The sequence below is a fragment of the Pollicipes pollicipes genome, unplaced genomic scaffold, assembly GCF_011947565.3.
Source record: "Pollicipes pollicipes isolate AB1234 unplaced genomic scaffold, Ppol_2.1 Scaffold_4881;HRSCAF=5763_pilon_pilon_pilon, whole genome shotgun sequence".
NCBI classification, from domain to species: domain Eukaryota; kingdom Metazoa; phylum Arthropoda; class Thecostraca; order Pollicipedomorpha; family Pollicipedidae; genus Pollicipes; species Pollicipes pollicipes.
The window spans coordinates 35,437,851-35,459,348 of NW_023596576.1; the positions used below are offsets into that span (position 1 = coordinate 35,437,851).

At 48.7% G+C, this 21,498-nt stretch overlaps 1 protein-coding gene across 2 annotated transcripts in view; it reads right to left on the minus strand.

The window, feature by feature from the left end:
* LOC119101588 (acetylcholine receptor subunit beta-like 2) overlaps positions 1-21,498 on the minus strand; it is a 48,783-nt gene that overhangs the window by 14,063 nt on the left and 13,222 nt on the right. For both annotated transcript variants that reach the window (XM_037224937.1, XM_037224936.1), the window contains exons 2-7: positions 18,358-18,500; positions 17,628-17,672; positions 15,345-15,454; positions 10,577-10,757; positions 7,778-7,928; positions 5,203-5,506 (exon numbers count right to left, since the gene is read on the minus strand). In XM_037224937.1, coding sequence (XP_037080832.1) covers positions 5,203-5,506; positions 7,778-7,928; positions 10,577-10,757; positions 15,345-15,454; positions 17,628-17,672; positions 18,358-18,500 — 934 coding nt within the window. The remainder of the gene's footprint in view (positions 1-5,202; positions 5,507-7,777; positions 7,929-10,576; positions 10,758-15,344; positions 15,455-17,627; positions 17,673-18,357; positions 18,501-21,498) is intronic.

Here is a 21,498-nt window from a genome sequence, read left to right on the forward strand (position 1 = left end):
ATGATGAACAACTTACGATAGATTGTGATTTCCATCATCCAGTTGGCTGCCATCAAGAAAAGGTGCGTATTTTCGTAAGAAGGGTTTAAAGATGATCAGTGAAAAATGATCCTTCCAGCAAAAGATGCCAACAAACGGGTTTCTCCTCGCAATAAGCCCACTTTCTTCTCAAAGTTGGGGGGCTGCAGTCTAAGTTGTGGCTGAAGGCCCCACCCCATCCCACTTCCAACTGAATAGGAAACATAGTCCTTCTTAAAAACATGTTGGCTTGGGATCGCCCGGACTGAGCAGCTCACCGCATTCTGGCGGGTATGTCATCGCTGCGAGACCATCAGCAGCATGGCACCAGTTATACTGCTGGCCCATAGATGGCTCTCCCAACTTACAGGCTCGCCCGTGTCTCGGTAGATGGCGCTACACAGCGCACGGAAGGAAGTCTGATTAAGGGCAGCGAATATCCCTTTTTGCACCCTCCGCCTTTGTATTCCGCTAACCATGGTATGAAGATAAGAAACAAGACATATTGGTATTGCTCAGTTGCTATTCATTCATTTCGGTTATTGAAACTTTCATCTTTGTTGTTCTGCAATCAGATGCTGCAAAAATATGGTCGGGTGCGGGAGCATGTAATGGGCAAGAAACATACTCCTGAAAAGGCCTTTTACTCGGCCTCGGATTCTAGAGCACTCTGGTATCATACCACCTGTCTTTACCTTGTACAACATAATTACCTCCCCATGCATCTGATCTACATGGGAAGGTCTATCCGGCGCTCCTTTTGGGTGCATACGCTATTCAAAATGACGTGGATGTGATAAAATGTGACCGCAACTCACGGACGTCGTGAAAAGTATTGCGGGGCCAAAAGCCGTACTTCGGAAGGATTGGGCTCAGAATGTCTCCTGCCCCTCCCCATTGCTCTTAGCATCGAACTCTCACGCTATTGGGGCAGCTTAAACTTTGTGGCATAGCAGCCCTCTCCAAACGATACGTAGCTCCACTCACCGATCGACTGACACATTGCAAAACAGCGTGTGTGAGAGAGGGATATATATATATGTATATATATATATATATATATATATATATATATATATATATATATATATATATATACATATATAAATGCGCCGAGCTCTACGAACCACTTGAGCAAGCCGACGGTGAAGCGGGTCGTCCATCTCCGGTGCGCCGATGTCAGCGCTGGAGCTCGTCGCGAGCGGCGCCAGCGGTCCCGCCCCGCCGGCGGCCGGCGGCGCCGATCGGCCCCCCATCTGTCTAATTCAGCGGCTGGCAGCTGCCGGGACCGGCCGCCGAGTGGGCCCGACGGACCTCCGGCAGCCGCCGCTCTGGCCGCGCCGGCGGCGGCAGCTGCCAGCGCGGCGACAATTACGCCTGCCTTTATTACCGACGCGGCGCGGGACGACGACGCGGGGACTGAGCGCAGCGCGTCGGTCGACACGGAGGGGCGGCACCTGGGACCCCTGTCCGCCCCGCTGCTGCGGTCACCGGCCGCTTGTCACGCCCCGACCGTTGCCAGGCGACCGGCAGACAGCTGATCGGCGAGCCGAGGGCCGGCACACAACCTGCGCGGTGCGGCGGTGCGCTGCAATTTGCCCGCGGCTCTGGGTCGCCGTAGTCCTGGCGGCGTGCAGAGTGATGTATGGTGCGCCGCGGGCGGCTTTCGGAGAGAGATGGTCTGCTGGTGACAAATGATCGTCGAAGCTAATCCCAGCTACGCCCGGTTTACTAGGACACAAAATTGGTACTATATATCCATTAAGTTTAAACCAGTATCTGAAATCGCCGAGCCTCATCGGGTCATCAATTACTTGCGAAATCACCCCGAACAGACAATGAGATTCAGTAATAGAAGCAGTGCTATCTATTAACAGCAAATCGCGTAAGATCTTTGAAAGATGGGGAATTTGTGTGTCTTCAAGACTTGATAGACATCAGCACTTTCCCTCACCTTCCGTCGTCCGTCTTTACAACGCACACTGATATCTGGGGGAAGGGGTACGATGCCACCATCGGCTACTGTTTCTTTAGTGTTATGTTGCCAGGTCAATAATTGGACCCCATTATGCGAGGTCAAAAGTCAATTTTTCCTGGAAATCGCACTTTCCAGCTTCATAGTCAAAACGTGCGGAACCACGTCACACGGCCGCATCAAAGTTACATAGTCGTGCTCCTTGTTTAATTCTGAGCTTTCAAACATGTTATTTTGTGTTTTGAGTATATACTTATGATGAAGGCTCCCGTCGATGTGATAGTGTCGGCCCGCCGCGCGCGATCGGCAAATCCGTTGGTTGCCGGGCGCTGCCCGCCACGACTGTGGATCGCCGTACAGTGTTCCTAAAAACCCGCTATAGCCTAGAAATCAGAGCAGCTGGAGACAAGCTTTTGACGTCTTAAACAGAAGCAAGGACTTTCCTTCAGGCTAATGGAAATTTTGGCGCGATCGATAAAGAGATATCCTCAAAAACCCTCGGGGGGTCGCATCGACCTCCTCTCTTTCATGGCGAGAGCTCATCGTTTTTCTTAATTTTTTTTGACAGATGTCTTCCAACCTTTAGGGGCGAAATTTGAGCTGACACTATATTCTGAACAAGGGAAAGAACCACATTTCGAGTAAAGTGATTAGCTGTGTTCCAGAGTAAAGGAAACTTTGGTGAAATAAGGATAACATAAAATGCAAGCATTATGTCACGTTTAACCCAGCGCTGCCTGGGACATCTAAGTGCGACCACCCTGAGGGAACTACCTTAACCATTTGTGCCCCAGCATTTTTGTTCGAGTTGGGAAATTCAGATGGTGGTCCGCACTTTTAATCTCCCCCCCCCCCCCCCCCCCAGTTGTAAGGTGATATGCGTCACGTGGCTGATGACGCCACAGGTCGTGCAATGTTCCTTCAAAATCATTAAAATACTTGGACGAATTCAGGGCCGTGCAGCACATGTAAAAACAGCTGTATGCCTTCGAATCTGGCACAAAAGAAACAGTGTGTTTTTATGCGTCATATGAAGTCATAATATTAACAAAAAGGGTCAAAATCAGTTTAACTCAGGGTCACTCCTGGCCAATCTGCCCCTCATTGGTTATTAGTTTTGGTCTATCCGATTCACATGACATTAGTTGGATATAAACTGTGCACGTTTTACCGACTTAGATTTACCCAAAATGTGCGTCACAAATCATCTGGGCTGCACACCTGTAGCTTGCTGATACGTGGCCTGTTTTGGTGAATATGATGTTGCCTCCACGGGAGCAGCCAGAATTTGCGGCGGCTTTCAATGAGCTATTAATATTGGTTTGCTCCGGTGCCTGAAACAGTTGTTTCAGTTGCCTACCTCGCATATTCACTCGGCTATCAGCTAGTCCTGTTAACAAATTACGACTGCTGGGCTCTACATGCTGCTGTCCATGGTCGAGCCTATGATATTTAAAGCAAAATCCGGATCACCAGATTCCGGAGTGATATTCAGCAGCGCCGTGGTGAAAAACTGCGCTCGGACCTGACGAGGCTTTAGCGCAAAGAGCCCCATCCCTGGGCTGCGCCTTTGATGACCTCGTACATTACGACTGACCATGATTGACCAACAGTGAAAACAGTGAATAATTACATCAAAACAATCAATGCATTAAAGGAACCGTGAACTCCTGTATGTCGAGGCAAACATCACCGTGCCAAATTTCATTGATAATGTCACAGCTTAATGAGCTGATCTGACGTTGAAAATCCAAATGTATTCAATATCGTACGCAATCGGTACTGAACTTTCGGTGGATTTTCCAGGACGACTCGAAAGTTATTTCAGCAACTCGACTCTCATAAGCTCATGTTGAGCAGCACGCTTACTAAACGGAAAAATCATGTTGTCTAGAGTGTACAGACTTGGTCACATGCTTCCAAAAATATATAGATAGACTGGAAGGGGTACAGCGAAAAGCAAATGGGGTGATAGATAGGGTTGGCAGCGTAGAATATAACGATAGGATTAAGGTCTTGGAGCTGTATTTACTGAAATGTCGCATACTTAGAGGGACCTGATCGAGATACACAAGATTATGAAGGGGATAGACAGGGTAGATCTACATGGAGCACCGGAAATTAGGCCAAGACATAGAGGAAACCAGCTTCCTTTAGCAAAACGCAGGAGTAGAGCCATGAAGAGGCAGATGTCATTTAGGCAAGGAGTAATGAACCATTGGAATGGGCTGACACGAAGTTGTAGAAAGTCCATTTCTAGCAACATTCAAAAACCGTTTGGATAAGTTTTATCTCTCTAAAGATGTCACTCGTAGCTACATTTATGTAGGTCAGGTGATTAGTTTTGAGGATGTGTGCGCAACCTGAGGTAGGCCAACCTCGATGATCCCTTGTGGCTCTTTGTTGGCCGGATATCTTTATCTCTTCATGTCTTAGAGCGGTCTTTCTTACTGAAGAGTATACCGACTGATGTAAGTGAGCTTGCTTCTTCATATCCGATGCTTGGTTTAGACAGCAGTATCAGCCTTATGTGGTGTGATTGTGCGGGGTGTGCGTCCTCGCTCTCGCTGTCTTCCGAGCTCTACATCTGACTGGGTGCCGGGAGGTGTCACGTGACCACGGGTCTCCCGATTCGCCGGGGGTCAAGGGTCGGCCGCTGAGGCGGCAGCAGGGACCCTACGCTCACAGGCGCCAGTCGGTTTTTGGACGAGCCAGGGGGGGGGGGGGGGTGCGCGCTACGTTTTCCTACACCTTATTCCTCAAGGAATACCAGGAGAATGTAAATATAGTTGGCTGATATCTCGGGAGAAAAAGAACCACGTGGAATCTGTCGCAAATGTGGTACACTCAATGCAGCATAATGAACATATTGCTGCTGACAACACTGATAACAGGATAAGCAATTGAACTTCTGCTATTGTTTCGATGAAGGCATGTTGCCGAAATATCAACCCAACTATATCTCCATTCTCCTGGTTTTCTCGAAGGAACAAGGCTAATACTATTCAGCTAATACCATTCTGCGAACATTCTACTTGGTTAGCTTTCCACACATGTTTTGGGTTTGTTCAGACGTCGCCCGTGAGCGCAGCATCAGCAGCTAACAGTCAACATGAAAGGCGTGCACCCTTATTGCCGCACCACGAAGGCTGCTCGTCCGTGCTCCTCCCACGGCTCATGCAACGGGGCAGGTGATGCCGCCGGCTCACCTGAAGTGGACGTTCAGGACGCCGACGGTGACGCAGATGGACAGCGTGACCAGGATCATGGTGAAGAGCAGGTACTTGCCGAGCAAGGGGACGGCCAGGGAGGTGGGAGGGATAATCTCGGCCAGCAGCAGGAAGAACACAGTGAGGGAGAGCAGGATCGAGATGCAGAGCGTGACTTTCTCACCCGAGTCGGACGGCAGGTAGAACACGAGGATGGTCAGAAAGGAAATGCCGACGCAGGGTATGATGAGGTTGACGGTGTAGAACAGTGTCTTCCGCCGCATCGTCAGGTTGAAGGTGATGTCTGAAGAAAGCAGACCGCGGGATTTAGATGATCATGTTCGTCTGGCGGTAGGCAACCTTCGACGAAGGTTCGAAGCTGCATCATCGAAGATAAAGCATGGCCCACACTCAGCGGGGTGCAGTGCCACAGCTGTTAAAAACCATCAAACAGTCATGGTGCCGCGCAGCAATGGAAATAGGTCCTAAGAAAAAAGTTAAACCTGCAACTAGCACACAAAGGATATTTTCCACTGTGCAACTGCAAAGAAATGGTATTCGAAATGAAGCTGACGTCTCTATTGCCATATATGTCATGTTACATTTTACACCCATCATGCAGTGCTGGTACCAGGCTAAGACCAAGTAATCAAGGTTTGTTCATGAGAACCTGGCGACCTGTTAGGGACCTCGCTGACCAAGCACTTTGCCAAATATGAGTTAAGTTATGGATCAGGTAGACAGGATCCTAAAGTGCTGTAAAACCAAGGGCACACTCACCCGTGTTTAGGATTTAAACTTCCATCGGACAGTTACCTATGAGCGCCTTCAGTGGAGCTCTGCGATCCTGCGCGCCGTCTGTGATCCCTTCCCAGACGTGTGCGCCTCCGTAAGATCACGGCATAGATAACTACGTGGACGTACAGGGGAGGCACACAGACGGCTGCCCAGGGGTTTCGGTTATCCATTCAAGGGAATATTCCGTATCTCTAGGGGGTTTTGAACTGAAATAGCCATCTTAGAGAAGTTATGTGCAGCTCAGAGTCAGTGCTCGTCTTTAAGCCTGAGACCCTCTAGTTGTTGAGCTTCATGCACAAGAAGATGTGCTGATCATTTCGTGCCGGCTATTTTAAGGTTGCCCAGGTATCCATGATGTCATAACAGCGTCATTCAAATCCTGTCATTCTGCTGGCCAGGCTGCGTTCTGGATCAAGAAAGAAGAAGTTAACGAGTCTTTTATATTCGGTGTTCGTGAGCACGATTTCGAGCGCGTAAGCAAGTACAACGGCAGTCAATTGACTCCCGACCAGTTTTATGCAAGCTAAGCCAGACTCTAACATGGTTGGTTGTTTGGATTAGAGCTCCTTCGACTAGAAATGATCATTTCAGGGCTATAGGATGGAGGAGAATGGATAACGGTGAGGCAGGATAGCATGCGCCTGAGAGGCCCACCGCCGAGCATCAGCCCGCGCAGGGACCCTCCGGAGTGTGCGCTGGGCGCCTCGTCGGGGTACCACTCCCCAGCGACCTCTCGTCCCACTTGTGACTGACTTATGCAGCCTGCCCCGGACAAGCGGGCGTTAGGAGGATACAGGATTAAGCAAAAAGGGGATAAGCGGATCGGATTTCTAGCATGATTTGCGTTTCGTGTTACTCAATAAAAAAGTTTTACCTTCTTTCTAGTTATTACGAAAATAAGGTTTGTAACATAATAACTCAAGAATAGCGGTAAAATCTAGGATGCGAATACAAGCAATTACGAAACTAAGATTTCCAATAGAATAACTTTAGAATAGCACTATAATCTGCCATGTGAATACAAGCGATCATCTTAAAATCACGGATAAATACGCAATAATATCATGAGAAGGGGCCATAAAGCAAGCACACTGCCATGTTTGGCCTAGTGAACACTTCCAGTCCGTGCTGCCATCTCTCGGGAGATCAATGGACTAAAAATGAGGGCTGCCATACAAACGTTCCATGAAGCAACCAAACGATGACGTATTGAGGAACATATTTACTAAATAGAGAAATCGTGTAGTCAAGAGCAGTCTTTTCCTCCGTAAAAGTATGTCAGCTGTTAAAAGTAAGCTTAATTCATCATACACAATGCTTGCTTCAATATCTTCAACTGTGCAACATTCCCATTAATGCATTTGTTTCATGATATCGTCGAAATGCCAAGTGTTCGATGACAATGACACTCCTCTTTCCAAAACTGTCCGTGCACGCCATCCGCTGATGCACTTAAGACTGACCAATTTGAAAGAGCTGTCAGCCATTAGGCGCCAGAACCGTTTAACAATGTGCCAGTGAAAAAACGGGCAGAAAATCTTCTTGTAAGGGAGCTTTATCGCTTCGTTGCTAGCCCACGTTAGCATAAGGCCTGAAGAAGAAGGAAGGCGACCGTTCTAGAGACGCTACGCTACCAAGGTAATTACTGCCCATAGGTTCTTCCCATCCTAAGAGAGGTTGCACCAGGAGAATAATTATTCGCTTTATCTCTCTTTCTAACAGGGTCTATTGCCGGATACTTTATCACAAGTGCTCCCCGATTCGACAAAGGCCATACCTGGATATGGAATCTGGACATAGAGCTCTTCGTTCCGCTTAGCTGGTATCTCCAGGATGTCCCACTCGACGCTCATGTAGTACTCCTTGAGGTCAATGCCGACATCCACTATGTTGCTCCCTGCCTTTTGTTCCATGTGTTTCAGGTCCACCTGGGGCAAACCGCACTCACTCGGTGAACGCGTTGTGAAGGGGCGGGGACAAAAGATATTAGAGATCATAACGTGCCTTTGGTGATCACGTGGCAAGTGGGATGTCACCCAGCAGGATGAAATGTTTACAACCTCATCCCTTTTCACACACACGAGCGGTTGAACATGTGGGACCACGCAAAGCCTGTGAGATGACGCGGTTAGCAGCGCTGCCAAACGTGTGTCACTTGATCAGTTTAGGCGCGTTTTACTCATTCTATCTCGGATATCTATACTGATAACGAGGACCATAGCTCTGGATGCCAAATATTGCATTATCGAAAGCGATTAGAAGTGACCACATAAGATGACACCTAATTTTTCCGTCAGTTGGCCATTAGAGTCCTGGAGTTTGGGGTTATTGGAAAGGCAGCGACAATTGGAGCATCGTTAAGATGATCGGGCGGGGCGCCGAGACCTGATAATTCCCCCAAACCAGGAAGCTTTTGGTTTCCTTGCAGTAACCTGCCGAGGTTTTCGGCGTGATGTTTCGTGAAGTCAATTATTCAGGCAAATGCGGGGTGAAGAAGGCAACAGATCTCCCCCTGTGGGAACAATTGCAGAAGACGCGATGCCCGTGTTCTTTGATCAACACACGCGTGGGAAGAAACCCGGTCAAACCCGGTGGTCGGAGTAGAAAAATCGTGTCACCTGTGCAGACTAGTGACGTCATCTGCGGCATGTGTGGAGTGGCGCAGTGGCCTAAATCCTTTTTTCGGCACGTTTGGAGGGCAACAAAAAGCAAGCGCGTCTGCAGTCTGCTTAATGTAATCTCTTTCCGTCCCGCAGCTTGCGTATTCATCGTACTGTGAGGTCAATGAATGCATTTATGCAGCAACAGCATATTTACATCGATCTTCTCTATTTTGGTCATAACTAACCATGATGTTAATCGCGGTGAATAATAAGCCCAGAACAAACGGCGTTTGGATTTGTATTGGTTCATATGAGTTTGACTATTAAGAATATAACTAATAAACAGTGTGCTCAGATGCTAACACTTTCGAACAATTCAGTGCAGATACTCAGTCACACGTGGGACAACATAAGTGAACGATTCCGTCGCCAAGTCAGTGCCTAGCTGGCTCCTCGCCATGTAGTTTTGCACCTCGGTCTTAAAGCGTGATGGACCCAGTGCACGGAGGGCTAGCGGCAGGTCATTGAAGGCAATCACGACGGAACACTAACACACGCCCGAGTGGTCGGCTCACCGCGCCGCGCTCAGGTGCGGTGGGGGAGGGTCAGTTTGCCTCTTGAGGTCTCTAACTCTAAGCGAGTTAGGGACATCAAATTCAAAGGATCGGTGGGGCTTTATGTGAACAAACTTGCGTCACATTTTGAGGTCCTATAAAACTTTGGATAAGACAAGGCCAAACAAAGTCAAGCTCGAGACCATTATCCAGGTGCTCTCAGAGTTATTTACGCAACCAAGCTTAATCTAGAAACCAGTCAAAAGCAAAATGTCCCTGATGTCCACATGAACCCAGTAACTTTATCTGACCACTAGAAAGTAAAAATTAACACCCTCTGGGATTATTTGGATATTTGGATATACAAACGACGTCAAGTGCTATCATATGCGTCATGCTCCTCAAAGCAAAAGGGTGATCGAGGTCATTTAAGGCCAGCGCCCCCCCCCCCCCCTCCCACCGCCACCACCACTCTGACCTCAACGTAGAAATGAAAACATATATTTTGTCATCGCTGTGATGCAAGGAATTCGAAGTAAGCGTCAAAAGCTACCTAATAAGGAAATTTTTCTAGCAGTAAGATATTTTTTTATTTTGACCTTGACCTGCCAATTTGATCTTGATCTGGACTTGTGAAGCGGGTTTCCTAGTAATTTTCCTCGCCGACACCCATGGGCTGAGTTTGACCTGCCATGCGTCAGCAAAAATACTAGGGATGTCTTATGTTGTATGCGAAAAGATAGTGTATTCAGTTGCTTACAGCTATGCAAAGATAGTGTATTCAGTTGCTTACAGCTATGCAAAGTGTGACGCGGCTGCACTGCATCGATTCCAGGCTATTTTGGAAAGCCTTACGGGGGTCTTCCCGCTCGAACGCATGTGATACATTCGTATTCGATTCTAGGATGGTATGGGAGTAGTCGCTGACCAATCGGAATGCCTTGTGTTGCGGTGGTGAGTGTCATGCCTGTTAATAAAGTCGCGAGCGATTTACCCAGGTTCTGGGTTCATCGAAATCTCTTTGGTTGAGTGAGGCCGTGGTACCACTTTATATGCATTACTGAAGTCACTGAAGTTCTGACAGGGCATCATTTATGTCGTCGCGCTTCTATCGTCCAAAAATAACTCTGACTACGAGGTTTAGAAGCTCTTGCAGCTGGCCTAGTTGCGTACTGTTGCTCGCTGCATTAACAGTGATACACTACCGTATCAGCGGTATTGCAGGGCCGTTTACCAGCGTGACCACAGCAGACTGCGATGGGCTATGCCTGAGCTCTGACTGCGGCCAAAGAGCTAACGATACATCGTCGCATAACGTCGCCAGTGTGTGCCGAGAATGTCATGCCCAGATCGAACAATATCAACGGCGTTGTCGTGGGCCTGTCACCGCTCCACGAGGACGCAGACGTGGCCACTCACCTGGAAGCCGTCGTAGGTCCAGCTGCCGAACTTCATGACGCAGCTCTGCTCGTCGAAGGGAAACCACTCGACGTCGATCTCGCAGGAGGACTTGTAGATGGCCGGCGGCTTCCAGACCACCAGACCGTCGTACCGAAGCGTCGCCTTGGTCATCAGTGTCACCTCGTAGTTGCCGTCCGCACTGCATGAACAGGAGTGTGTTGATCCGTAGTTGGCACGTTGTGCTGACCCACGGTTGGCACGCGGCCCTGCATACTGTGGCACTGCTGAAGGATTCAGCTCTGGGCGAATTGTGTGGCAAGAGACGCCACGCACACCGAATGGTTAGCAAACATGTTAGCTTGAATTTGCACACAAACATGTTAGCAGATATGTTTGTTGTACTCGGTGTGACAAGGCCGCTGTACAGAGCATCCTTGAGTGGCAAAGGTATAAAATGTCTGTGCTGCTCACCCCCGTGAGAGTAGGTGATGCACGAGCGATACTTGCCACGGCATACTAGCCACCCATGGGTGAAACGCGTGGGTCTGTCCGCTGTCCTGGTAGATATTCTCCGCCGACTAACATAGCTTTATGTCCACCGATAAGGCAGTAGTAGTAGCCTTTTTCCTGGCAGAAAGAAAACGACAGAATGCGGGTATCGATGCGTTGCCAAAATATCAAGGCATCTATATCTGTATTCTGCTGTTCTTTTCTACGACAAATGGGGCTTTTACTATTGTCTTAGCTATTGTTTTTGTCTTATATATGTGCAAAATGTTCCTCGCAAATACATTTAGCAACTTACAGCCTTATGTTCTTGAGCGGATTGCACAGACTAAAACAATTTCGCTGTATGCGTGGATGATGGTTGTATGCTCTTTTGATTCAACACCCGCTTGCTTTTTGCACTTTGATGTCTGCATTTTTTGGCTTTGACGTGGGCACGAAGCAGAACCAATACGCTGTACCAGCGCATAACGCCAGCGTAACATCAATAATATTGACGATAGCCTAACGGAGCATTTTTCGGTGTTCCTTGTTTTTTAAGGTCAAAAAGTTGCATATATCATGGATCTAGAAAATACACAACCTTCATTATTTATCATGCTAGAAATAGCTGACCTCTACTATTCCTGGAGGAATTAGTCAAACGAAAAAGTCGAGCTATTATTCAAATATGTTATGAAAATTATCGATGTTTCCAGCAATGTTCATGACCCCGCGTCGCCCTCCCGTCAAGCGGCGACCATGAGCACCGCTAGGAACGATTCCTATTTTCGCACTATATTTAAGACACAGAATAACGTTCATAAATCAAAAATCAATGCCTCCTGTTACACTGGCGATCGGGAATTTCCGGTATAACAAGCAAGTCCGGCATAATAAGTAAGTCCCGGCATAATAAGTAATTTCCGGCATAATAAGTAATTTGCGGGCATAATAAGTAAGTCCTGGTATAATAAGTAATTTCCGGCATAATAAGTAGGTCCCAGCATAATAAGTAATTTCCGGCATATAAGTAAGTCCCGGCATAATAAGTAATTTCCGGCATAGTACGAATGGGAGAAAATTCGAGGCAGGAGCCCGTTGTTGCGTCTGCCAATAATAGAACCGAAAAATTTGCTACTTGTCTGAGGAACCGCTTCAAGTAACATGACTTTGCACAATACTTCAAGGTCGGGGATCAGAATGAACGATTCCCTTGGAATTGCTTTTGCTAACAGCCCTGGCCTGACTTTGACCTGCTCTCGATTCGCGACCATGCGAGTTCTGTCTATTTTTATGCCCAAAGATCCGCTATTCAATTGCTAACAGGTCTGCAAAGTTTGGTGTGGCTACGCTGTGTAATTCGAACTTATTCTGGAATAACCTTCGGGGGAGGGGTTAAATCAATCCCTAACTCAGACATAGGTATGGTTGCCAGTGCTGGTTCCTGATTCCCGCCACTTGCTTCGACAAAACAAAATCCTGAATCCTGGTTCCACTGATTCTTCCAAAAGGCTAAGCCCCAGATCCTGGTTCCCTCTGGTCTATAGTAATCCACGGTTCTGGATTTCATTGGCTCTTTGGAAAACACTGTACCTTAAATACTGGTTGTTACTGGGCCATGACTCATAGGTTCTCAACCACGAAGTTACGCAAGTCACACAGAACGGCTAACACATTTTTGTTTCCACATTTATTAAACGTTTTACGGCATAGTCAATGGAAAACATTCAGCATGCTTTGAAACCACCAATGCAACCAAAACAAAGTTTAAAGGAAGTGTTCCGCATGTTTATGGGGTTTTTAATCAAAATAGCCATGTTGAAGATCATTCGCTGCAGTTCACAGTCCTGCCTTTCTTAAAGCCTAAACGACTCTAGCTACTTAGCTTTACGCCCGCGAAGATGTGGAAACTATTTCGGGGAGAGTATTTCAAGGTCCCCTTGACATTCATGACGTCATGAGGACGTCATTCGGATCGTGCCGTTCCATAAACCATGTGGTGGTCAAAGCCAAGTAATATGAAATAGTTGAGTCGTTCGTATCTGGTGTTCATGAGTACGATTTACAGATACAACGGCCGTCAACTGGCTTTCAATCAATGCCGTTCCAGGTGCAATGACGTAACGAAATAATGACTTATCGAGCAGCATATTTACCGACCAGATAGATCGTGTTGTCGAAAACAGTCTTTTCTACTTAAAAGTGTACCCACTGTTATAAGTGAACTTCTTTCATCACACCTGGTACTTGCTTCATTACCTTCAAATGTGGAACATTTTCTTTAACTGCTATTTACAGCCTATTTGCCTACAACTGATTAGTGGGCGTCTGACAGCTGAAACCATCATACAGAATAGCTCATATATTTCTACTCCTACACACCACAAAGGTCACATACCACAGGCAAGTAAAGCAATAAGCATGTCCTGATGCCCCCACTGCAACCAACAAAGTGTAGCTGCTGGTTGAGCAAGAGTAGTAGGTAAGTAGTTTAGTAAGAATAGGCCGCTAACATCACAACACGGCATCAATGCACTTGTAATGGAGCAAGAGGAAGAAAAAATAGCACGTGCCCAACCTTGGGGAAGGCGACTTCGCTTCAGCGTTTTAGAACACAGGTCAATAACGTACGAACGCAGCAACACCACATTTTTTAATATCTTTTCATGTATCAATTTCATATATTTTGTGCCAATTCGAGTTTTGATCTACTAAAGTCCGGGACCAAGGTCAGGTTAAAGATGTCATTCCCAAAAAAATCAACCTCGCGTTACTTTTTTGTGGGTTATTTTCCATTATCAAACTGACTACAGCAATCGAACATAAGAAAATGCACACTTTGGATCTTTCAAGCTTTTTGAAACGGGCAAGGTGAGTGGGCTGATGAGAGGTCAATTTGTGTTGTTTTCTGATAAATTATGCAAGTTTTTAGGCATTGTTTGCAGTTTTGTGGATTTTTGCAAGGAAAAGAATACTAGCTCACGCGTGCAACCACCGTATTACCACAGAGCGCATGACCTTGGCCCAGGTTAGGTTTACCTCAATGCATGCCTTTTACACAACACATGCGGAGGTCAAAATAGCCAGTTTTTAGGCAATTTTAGGCGCATAATTCAAATGCTTCACTGGGAGCATTTTGTGGTGTCATTGTAATACATAATGAGAGCACGATAGGCCATGTGAGGGCTTGCATGCTCATATGAGTTCATTCAATTTCAATGGCCTCTAATGTCACTAGCGGCGGGCTAGGTGAATGAGTGTGATGCTTGTAAGCACCTTTGCATTGTGTTTGTGACGCTGATGGCGTACCATTGCACGTACTTAAGTGCCTGTTCTCAGTAGGTCATAAATATGAGTGTGACCGCTATATATAAATATAAATAAAACTGAGACCAAGCATCAAAGAGACCTTATATAATGCATACAATAGCTATACCATTTTGACTACCTGCAAATGTATAACACGCGATCTCTGACCACGGAAAAACGTTATAATAGTCACCTACGACCGGTTGGTACATCAAAAGTTTTTAGTTGGATTTTTTATAAATTTGCCCTGAATTGACTCAAGCTGACCTGTAAGTCAGCCCAATTTGTTATTTTTGTGTCCGGGATACTTTTTTCCCACAGCTGCACCTAATGAAATAAGCTTAGTCAGAAGCACATTGTGAAAGAAGACAAAAACGTATCGTTTTTGTAGACTACTGACAGACCAATTTCGAATGGCAGCCTGACCTAACATGGACCTTGCAGTAGAACACAAATGTTCGGAAGGACAACCCACAGTCATAACGCTTACTTCTGTGCCTTTAATATCCGTCTTGATGTGTTAACATATGTTTTAACTGAATCTATCAGAACTGCAGTTTTTCACCTTTCGTGGACTCTGTGAATCTCAGCGTTGACCCAAGGTCGAACAATTGTGTGGATTCTTCATGATTTGACAAGATGTTCACAGCATTATCTTTCTTCTCTGGCAGGACGTCATGCAGTTGGAAATGTAAGGGGATGGAGGGAAGTCAACTTCCCCTTGGCCGGACGCGGTTCTCTCAAACGCCCGGCCGGGCGCCAGTTAAACGTTGCGGCTTTCTCATTACCCGCTGCGATGTAGGCAACAACAGCACAGCATCAAAGCAATTTGCCAGTGAGGGTGTCTAGCTGAAGTGCAATTTGCGGTACCAGACGGCGTTCCATGTTTGGGGGTCGCTGTTGATGTGATGACCTCGCTTTGTTCAACCAGACGCCAAGAGCCCTAATGAATGCGCGCGCGATATCGCCGCCAGCGCAGGGTCCTCACTTGTTAAACAGCACGATATCAGGCAGCCAGATGTGCTCGGAGGGCACGTACAGCTTGTCCACTCCGCCATAGTCCTCTGGGTTCCACCGGAGCTTGTAGTCCATCCATTTCTGTCGACATGGCGCGGCCGCGTCAGAGGGTTCCGCTGCAGGGCGGCCCGGGTACGGCCACAGGCGGGCTCTGTCTGCACAGACCGGAGAGGGTTCCGCTGCAGGGCGGCCTGGGTACGGCCACAGGCGGGCTCTGTCCGCACAGACCGGAGCTCGGCACGTTATCGTGGCAGTCTTAGCTGACCGTTCCGACAAAGCAGCACACAACTGCGGTGAGTTGGCAGAACTGAAGTTGACGAGAAGTGAGGGAAGGTGCGATGCGATGTCGGCTTCACTACTTGGATTCAGTCAACTCCAGCCCGGAACCGTCTCCTCGTGGCCCATTCTGAATGTGTTTAGTTCCATGTTAAAATGATGGCTTTCCAAATTCCATTTGATTACTGCGATTTGATTCCGTCGACGTGAGCCGAATCTCCTTTTTATGATTCGCTGATGCAATTTTATGATTCACAAGATTTAAATATGTACGGATCTATTGGAGTAACGCGAATCCGAATACTCAGCTATAGCGGTTATAGCGGCTATAGCGGCTATATCAGCTAAAGCGGCAGTCAGTTATAGCGGATTTTTCTGTTATTTGAGCGTGAGAGCGTATCTTTAACATTACGGAAAACAGTTAGTGGACATTTTTTGTCCTCAATGTTCTCCGGTAAGCGAGCAAACTAGCAAAGGTGAGGCTGCGCTACCGAACAGTCGGCTCGTTTAATTTTTCGTAAAAGTCTGCTTTCTGCTGGTCCGCGGCATCATTCGTTGATCCGTGTCTTGTGAGGATGACCAGCTCTCTGCAGGAGTGGCCCGCGATCCATCTAACCTCTGTCATCGGAGAAGTCAATTATGCGTTGGAGGCGCGAGCTGCTTGATCTCGCAGCTGTCAGACACGCCCTCGTTTCTGCTGTGTCACACCGACGCCCCTCCGTGATCGCAATGTTTGATTCCTGCTTTCACGCGACGTGTCCCGTCTAAGCGCACGTGCTAAAACAGGTGAGCGCACACCTGTACCGCCGTCCCCCCCCCCCCCTCCCAGGGTATGGGGCCGGCGACACCGCTCTGCTTGCTGACGGCCGTTACCTGGCCGTGTACCGCCCTCCCTTCCCCAGGGTAGCGGGCCGGCGACATCTCTCTGCTTGCTGACGGCCGTTACCTGGCCGTGTACCGCCCTCCCCCTCCCCAGGGTAGGGGGCCGGCGACACCGCTCTGCTTGCTGACGGCCGTTACCTGGCCGTGTACCGCCCTCCCCTCCCCAGGGTAGCGGGCCGGCGACATCTCTCTGCTTGCTGACGGCCGTTACCTGGCCGTGTACCGCCCTCCCCCTCCCCAGGGTAGGTGGCCGGCGACACCGTTCTGCTTGCTGATGGCCGTTACCTGGCCGTGTTCCGCCCTCCCCTCCCCAGGGTTGGGGGCCGGCGACATCGCTCTGCTTGCTGACGGCCGTTACCTGGCCGTGCCCGCTGCCGACCTGCTCCCGCTGCCCCCCCCCCCCCCCCCCCCAGAGGTCGAGACAATGCGGAGAGCCGCTGTGGCACGATCTCGGCCTGCTACCCAGGTCCGCCCCGGAGGCCCGGAACGGAGCGGGGCTGGCGGCCGGCTGCTGAGATCGGCACGGCTGTGGAAAGAAAGAGTTGTCGCGCTCCTCCGCGGGCGCGCGCGTTCGTGTCTGGCATGCAACTGAGTGTGGGATGGTGAATGGGGCGAGACCCCTCCTGAACTGGGAGTCAGCAATACGGCGTCAGTGACTCGCATTTCAAAGACCGCTAGTCAGTGACTGCGTTAGATACGTCGGCATGGAATCGTGACGGGCTACGCAAACGGCGGTCATGTCCCCGACATCGTGACGGGCTACACAAACGGCGGTCATGTCCCCGACATCGTGACGGGCTACACAAACGGCGGTCATGTCCCCGACGTCGTGACGGGCTACACAAACGGCGGTCTTGTCCCCGACATCGTGACGGGCTACACAAACGGCGGCGTTGTCCCCGACATCTGCGATGCCAAGTCTTACTGAATTCGGGCCGCCAGGCAGTAGTAATGTTTGCCTTGTGCAGCCGTGGTGCTCCGGCAGGCAAGGATTCCGGTATGCTTCGACATCTTCACTTGTCAGATAATCTATTTCGGGGACCCACTACCCACACCTAGTGTGTCACAAGTCGCATCCAATGAGCCTTACGCTTACCTGTTCCACCCAAACGTTTGTAGTCATGATCTGACTCTTGAGATTCTGGAAATGAGAACGTGACATCAGAACTGAGCCATCCCGCGCCAGTAAGCATCGGAGAAATTTCCTTGACAACAGTCAACAGGGTGTCGTGAAGGAGGGACTTGCGGACAAGCTCATGCCGGAATATGAGCATGTTCCTTTTAAAAACAGTGGAAACGTCACGGCTATGATCCCAATTAAAGCCGAAACGAGCCGCGCAGAATGATTTGGAGCACTGGCAGCGTCCAGAAACTCACTAAAACGCCTGACAATATATCAAAATATAGCCCATCCAATGTTCATGAAGCATTGCCAGTTGGCCCGTTTTACGTGGGACCATACTGCGGCGTCACGGGAGGCGGGCTAGTTCCAATAGTTGGTGCTCTGTCAACGCTGTTGCAGCGATATTGATCATCGGGCCGGGACAGGCTGGCAGGATGTAAATTGTGACTCAAAGAAAAGCGAAAATAGGCACCTTATTTATAGCCCTTATTGATGAGCTATCTTCAGCTGCGAGCTTTCTTTTACCCAGGAGTTGTGTATCGAGCAAACGGGTCTCAGTGAACTTCACCACACCATAGAATCCATAAGGTTGTGCTCCCGCTGTTTGGTGAGCTGAGTTTGCACCTCATTGCGTCTTGCTGTGCCGAGATACGAGTTTGACCGCCGCCACGGTGCACCGCACACACCCGGGTTGAAGCCTCACCACATCGATGAGCTGCGACAGCTTGAGCTTGAGCCAAACGGTGAGCTTCTCGGTGTTGTTGCCCACGGGCCGTATCAGTCGGTTGTAGTTGCTAAGCAGGTCGTCATACAGCCTCTTGGCGAACGGGTTACCGTGCGACACGCCTGAGGGCAAGAGAACGGGACACGTGGCAGAGTTGCGGGAGCTTATGAATTACAGAGTCTTAACGCAGATATGTCATGTCCAACAGCGTTTTCTTGCTGCGCCTACTTTGCGCCTTATTTATTGTAGTGCCTTATTCCCATTGCTGATAATCACGCCGCTGCAATCACGTTACATGCGTTGTTATGTTGATTCATACTGGAAATCGCATAGAGACGGAATGGTTGTATGTGTGCAATAATGCATCTATGTAATATTCTCACGCAAACAAGGCCAACACAGTAACTGCATATTCAAGCAATCACGCATTCTAGAATAATTAATGCAACCCATCCGGGCAACGTCGTCAGAACTATTTCTCCATATATGCATAGATATGGAGAAATATGGAGAAATTTGATGCTGGGTTTGGAGACCCCGGTAGACGGTGAACCAAACAATACCCGCGCAGATACTGTCAAAGTAGTACTGCCTTCCAAAGGGTACGGTATGTTTAACAGACTTATGTTCGATAAACATTCGAAGAACCAATGCAGCTCAAATTTATTGTGACTTAAAGTGACCGCTGTCCGTTATTTCCTGTCCAAGTTGAGCGGTTAGCTAATAAGTACAAGATTTCCTTTACCATGAGCGAAAACGACCTTGGCGGCCGTCGACACGCCTTTCAGTCCCAATCATCAGAAATACTGAACAGGGTTAGCTAAAAACTAGCTTATCGGCGGGAGGCCAGTCTGGTCCTTGAAAGATAAAACTAGCGCACTGTATCATGTATTTAGTTATATGTGACAAAGCGGCTGCTCCCACATATTTCCGGTGACCGGCACTGCACCGATCGTACTGAAAAGGATGTCAATGTTTGCGTACAAATGGGATGATTTGGCGATGTGATAGCTTATCTACGAAAAAATTGCAGTTCCATCGGTTGTCTGTGGCAATGAACACGTTATTTATGAGAACCATTTCATCCGCTGACAGGGTTTTTGGACACGCAGCAAGAGCGCTCCAATGTAAAAGGAACCGGTGTCCATGCAGTTGCGACATAACCAGCCGAGCGTGCTCGCTAAAGAGGCCCGAACAGCCAATACTCTGGCGAGGAGCGGCGCTGAGAGCTGATCGATCTGTGGGCTCTGAGCGTCGCGAGGCCGCGGCGGCGGGACGTCGTCGGCCGCATCGTCCAGCTGTATCGCCGCAGCTCGTCTGCGCCGCGTCACAGCCGCTGCCAGAGAAAACACGGCCCGGCCCAGCCCAGCCCAGAAATGTCGGCAAGATTGTCAGCCGGCAGCCACAGAGAGATAGACAGAGACAGTGCTGCCCTGCACTGCTCAGGCCAGCGCCCAGTGTAATTCAGTACAGCTCAGTTCGGTGTAGCGGAGCAGGACCAGAAAATTGCCTCATCGACCTGCTGACGGGGAGTAAAGCACCTCGGCTGGAGTGCAAGAAGAAGCTCAAAAGTGGTAGCTTGAGAGGAAGGGAATAATCAATTAACACAGCCCGACTCATGTTTGACTGGGTGGAGTGGGAAACTGCTCCGTAATCAGCCAGGTTGTCACTGAGTCAGAGCGAAATAGATTCTTTGAACGTTGTCTGGACGTGGCAATGGAGGTTGGGTGGAAGTGGAATCCAGGCCAGACAGAAGTCCGTCACCGTCGGAAAGAAAAGCTTCACGAGAGAGTCATGGTCGCAGCGGCTGTATTGAAAGCAGGAGCTAGTGGAAACCGCATGACCTTCGGGGGCACAAGAAATGAGGAAACCCACAAAAAAGCTATGCCTATCATGTCTGAAAAAGTTCGTGGACGTGTGGCACAACGCACGAACGCGATATCTTCTGAAAGAACTCGGCAGCGGCGCGTTACGGAAAATGCATTCGAGAAGAGCTGCCGATGCTCAATAATCGAGACATCGCGGTGAGTAGATCCCAGCCGCGACAACGTGCCGCCGACCTGACGGGACATCCGGGTGGGACTAATTTGTGCCTCTAGACCATTGTAACTAACGATGACTGCTCAGTCCAGGGCGGGAAGACCATCCTCGGGGCAAGAGCAGCCCAGACGTTGCGAGAGGTTGACCTGGAGGAATGGCAGAGGTTGGCGGAGCACGTGAAGGCAGCCGACAGTCATGCTCGCGTGGCTGGTGGAGACTACCTGGCTCTACGACGATGACTCCAATGTAGACGTTAGAGGTTGTGCCGACTCCGAAGATGTGCTGTTTATGCTTTTTGTGTCGATTGAGAACGTAAACAGCCGCCTATCAAGTTAGTGGAAAATTCTAGACAAGCACCTTTTGCTGTCTCGTTACCAAAATACACGCCCTATGTTGGCTCTTATGTGACCATCAGAGTGGATTGTTATCTAGACAGATTGGTGTTGTCACTGAGACCGACTCCACCGGAATTTGTTTCGGGTCTGCGCTATGTCTCTTTCAGTCGTGGTCGGAGTCAACGTTGTACTCGCTGCTCGGAATTCAAAGTCCGAATCAACTCAATCCTAGGCCAGTCACAGTCGAAATGGATTTCGGTGAAACGGTATGAAGCGCGAGAACACCAATTGCGCCAGGTAACAATTGCCCTTTTGTTCCGCAGGGCTTACAACTACCATACGCTGTTTCACTTTCCACTTTTCGTTACAAACATTATAAATTTTATTGGATTACACGCAGTTGCGTTCAAGTGCTACCTTTTCTACCATCTACCATCTCATTGGATGGAGGCGTGCTTCTTTAGACCTAGGGTGTACGCACATAATACCTGTCGGGGGCACGTGGCCTGCTCACCAAACTGATGGCATGTATTGATATGTGCGTGGCTCCATGTCATCGGTTGAAAGTTCGTGATACACATACAAATGAGTAGATCGAGAACATGCTGTTCTCTTTCACGACACGCAATAAGTATGCGCATTTGCAGTGCGTCAAAAGGGAATGTCTCACATTTGAAGATATTAGAACAAGCGTCAGACATGATTATACAAACTCAACAGTAACTTTTGGGAAACCTTGAAAAGA